At 30.3% G+C, this 4,165-nt stretch overlaps 1 protein-coding gene across 1 annotated transcript; it reads left to right on the plus strand.

Annotated features, from left to right (window-relative positions):
- Positions 1 to 558: 558 nt before the first annotated feature.
- On the plus strand, positions 559 to 4,165 carry LOC105116344 (TMV resistance protein N-like; the record flags this gene model as incomplete). The annotated part of the gene is made up of 2 exons (XM_011013660.1): positions 559 to 1,105; positions 3,733 to 4,165. Coding segments are annotated over exons 1-2 (885 nt in total), but the record flags the coding sequence as incomplete, so codon positions are not given.

Genomic DNA, 4,165 nt, shown 5'->3' on the forward strand with positions numbered 1-4,165 from the left:
CAATTTTACAGTACTTCGGACGATTGTTGTGATTCACCTTAGAACTTTTGCGTGCACATATTACTGCACGGTTTAGGGTGTTTTTTTCACGGTCAGTTTTAAAATTTTGTTGGAAAGTTCTTGGAATGCAAAAATATTTATGTTAAATAATGTGGACTTGATAATTCATTAAAAATATGAATCACTCAATTGTGTGGCCCTGCTCTTGACAGGAAGATCCGTAAGAAAATCATTGGAAACTTACCAGTACGAGTTCTTGACCTCAAGAAACCGGAAAAAATTCGAAGTAATTGGAATAAAAAGAAAGAAAAGGGCTTTGGAAGTTGGTTACTAAGATACCAGAAGAAGAAAAATTATTGGGCTTGGCTGGATCTTGTGCCTCTTTAGCCAACGCTTACCACACGGTTTGTTTCGTCTAGATTCGTGAAATACTCGTGGAAATTTGGTGTTTTCTGATTTCTAAGTAGAACTGTACATGTTCCAGCTTGAAATTGCTAATTGGTAGATTTAATTGCCAAATTTCTTGATCTTACCTTCTGTTTCATGTTTGACCACAGGAGCAGGCCTTGTACGCGTGGAAAGCAATTGCTGAACCAAGCGAGCTAATTGAGGCCAGAAGGGATCGGTACTAGTTTATCGCTTTCGGGATTTTCATGGCTTCTTCTCCTCCACAATACATGTATGATGTGTTCCTTAGTTTTAGAGGCAAAGACACCCGGAACAACTTTACTAGTCATCTATATTCTAATCTGGCACAGAGAGGCATCGATGTGTACATGGATGATAGGGAGCTCGAGAGAGGAAAGACCATCGAACCTGCTCTCTGGAAGGCCATCGAAGAATCAACGTTTTCTGTCATTATATTTTCAAGACATTACGCTTCTTCACCATGGTGTTTGGATGAACTTGTCAAGATTGTTCAGTGCATGAAAGAGATGGGGCACACCGTTCTGCCCGTTTTTTATGATGTGGATCCCTCAGAGACATATGAGAAAGCCTTCGTTGACCATGAACAAAATTTCAAGGAAAACTTGGCGAAGGTCCGGAATTGGAAAGATTGTCTCTTTACGGTGGCCAGTCTATCTGGTTGGGACTTACGGAATAGGTAAATCATCTATTTACATATTCTTCTTCTCAAATCCACCTTGCAGTGTTTCAATGATGACCGAAGTTTCTTCTTTTATATATATATATATATATTTTTCAATTACAACGTGTGATTAAATATCAAAATAATCACAATACAACAAGAATATCAAAACTAGTTCTTGATTAAAGTGTATATTTTTGATCCATTAAATAGCTATTTAACGACCCCTTTGTCTGTGATCAAACCAATTTTTCTTTACTTTTGACTTTTAAAATAAAGAAGGAGCACGTTTCAAAATTTCAATTGTTACAGTTCTTAAGAAATAAAAATTGAATACAAATAAAAAAAACAATTCTCTAACTTTTTCCTAATTTTTCATTTATTTCCAATGAAAATCTTTTTTAGTTCTTTTTTGAATGTTTTGTTTACACAAGAAAAATTATTTTTCAATTTATTATTATTGTTTTCTCGCAAATCAATTAGCAAATGCTTTAGTGTTCTTTTTTGAATATATTTCTTTAGATTTTCAAAATAAAATAAAAATATTTTCCATCATGAATTAAAAAAATCCAACTATTTATAAATAAAAGAGAAATTTTTTTTATTTTTTTTATTTTTAATTTCGAATTAAAATTTCAAAGGTGTCTTTTTGTCAAAAAAAGATAAAATTAATGTAAAATTAGTCTATTCGGACAGAGGAATTTTTATTATTTAATTGAGTCTATTAGGGCATCTTTATAAAAATATCAATACTACAAAGACATTTTTAGTATTATTAGAATACTTTTTTCTGATTCTATTTTAGAATGATAGAGGATAACTATATCAATTGTATTAACACAAACTTAAAGATATCTTGATTTACCATGGATTGGAAAAATGAATTTACTATTTCTTCATTCTGAAAAAGATAAATTCTCTATTAGGGATAATAGGGTCTTTTATGGTCATTATAGAATTGATAGGAATCCGTTTGGTATTTTTTAATTTTTTGTACGGTGTAATTATATAATTGCCTTTAAAAAAAATTAGATTAGGTTTACAATTTTTTGTTTTAATTTTATTTTTCACAATATGATAAAATAACTCTATAACCATTAAAATAATAAACAATTTCTTACATTGCCTTTAAGAGCTTCGAACTTTTTTTTTTTTTGTAATAATAATAATTATGTGGTCTTATAGAGAATTTGATATATATATATATATATATATATATATATATATAAAAGAAAAGTGGTTAGTGCATTTGCAAAACATGCAAGTGTTTAAATTATCCTGTCTTATTTAAGCAGCATATGCAATCGCTTCCAGTGCCCAACGCCCATAAAAATTCTTCATTGTTATTTTTTTTAAGGTTAATATTAATATCCGGTCAGTTTGCACAGTATGATTAATTTCACGAGCGTTGATTCATTATTATTTTATAATTTGCCAAGTCATGGCCTATCTCACCAATTTGGTGTCAAATGATTTTTTTTTATATAAAATTTCAAACCCAATCTTTTAAAATTTTATAGCAACTTTTTATTTTTTTATATTTTAATTATGTTTTTTAATTGAAATTTTTAAAAATTATTTTATAGAATAGAAATTTGTTTTTAATTTCATACCCTTTTAATTTTTTTAATTTATTAGATTTGATTCTTATTTTTTATTTCTATTTATTTTATTTAAGATTTATTTTTAAAATTATTTTGTTCCCTTTTGATTTCATCCTCCCTTTTTTATTATAATTTTTTTTTACCTTCACACACACACACACACCCATATATATATATATATTCTAATTTTATATTTTAAGATTGAATTGAATTTCTTGATAGACCTTAAATCTAGGATTTAACACTGATTACAACATCTTTAATATATTGAAAAAACTTTGATGAGACGATTCCATAAATACTAAAGATAGCCAAGTTTGGAATTTCAGGCTAGGCACATGTGCATTTGGAGACACTAGCATGCTCACCGGCTGCTACGTGTAACACACAAAATTTGATGTCTAGTGTGAGGGCTACAAGTGACAAACATAAAGAAATTTGAGTTGCTAGCGCGTGTAATATACTTGTCAGACAAAAAAATTGAGTTGTGATACGCATACGTGATATCTATGCATCTCAAGGTGGATTAGATTTGCACTACCATTTAAACTATATTAGCTAGAAATTTCTTTTTGCAAAAACTCAAAAATTAATAAATTTAAAGTTGTTTTTTCTTAAAGTTTACTGTGCCAAGATAGTTGAATTTTTTGTTATAAATAATTATATGCCAAGATAGTTGAATTTTTTGTTATAAATAATTATAAAAATAATTTAGTGGTGGGCAAAAATTATGATAGAACCCCATTCGCGTTTTCGCCAACCAAACGTAATAGATATTTTATTTCCTAGCTTTTGTTCTTGACAGCACGCTTCTTTAGTAACTGTGTGATTCCATTTTCAGTTTATTCTTTCCTTTTCCTCTCTGTTCTTGAAGCTATCTATAGTCAGAGCCCTGTCTTTCTCAAAGACTGATGTATTAATTTCCGGCTAAAAGCCATACATTTCCGAGCTGCAATATGCTAATCTTTATTTTCCCATTATCACTATGTGATTTGATTTGCACACAGCATGATTAATGTTTTCCACCATCATATGCAGGAATGAGTCAGAGTCAATTAAAATAATTGTTGAATATATATTCTACAAACTAAGCGTCACTCTGCCAACAATTAGCAAAAAATTAGTTGGAATAGATTCTCGTCTAGAGGTATTGAATGGTGGTTATATAAGTGAAGAAGGAGGCAAAGCAATCTTCATAGGGATTTGTGGAATGGGTGGCATAGGTAAGACGACTGTTGCAAGGGTAGTATATGATAGGATTCGTTGGCAATTTGAAGGCAGCTGCTTCTTAGCAAATGTCAGAGAAGTTTTTTCTGAGAAAGATGGACCACGCCGTTTACAGGAACAACTTCTTTCTAAAATCTTAATGGAACGTGGTTCTGTATGGGATTCTTATAGAGGGATTGAGATGATAAAGCGGAGGTTACGACTTAAAAAGATTCTTCTTATCCTTGATGATGTAGATGACAAA

This window comes from Populus euphratica, unplaced genomic scaffold, assembly GCF_000495115.2.
Source record: "Populus euphratica unplaced genomic scaffold, PopEup_1.0 scaffold921.1, whole genome shotgun sequence".
Lineage (NCBI taxonomy): Eukaryota > Viridiplantae > Streptophyta > Magnoliopsida > Malpighiales > Salicaceae > Populus > Populus euphratica.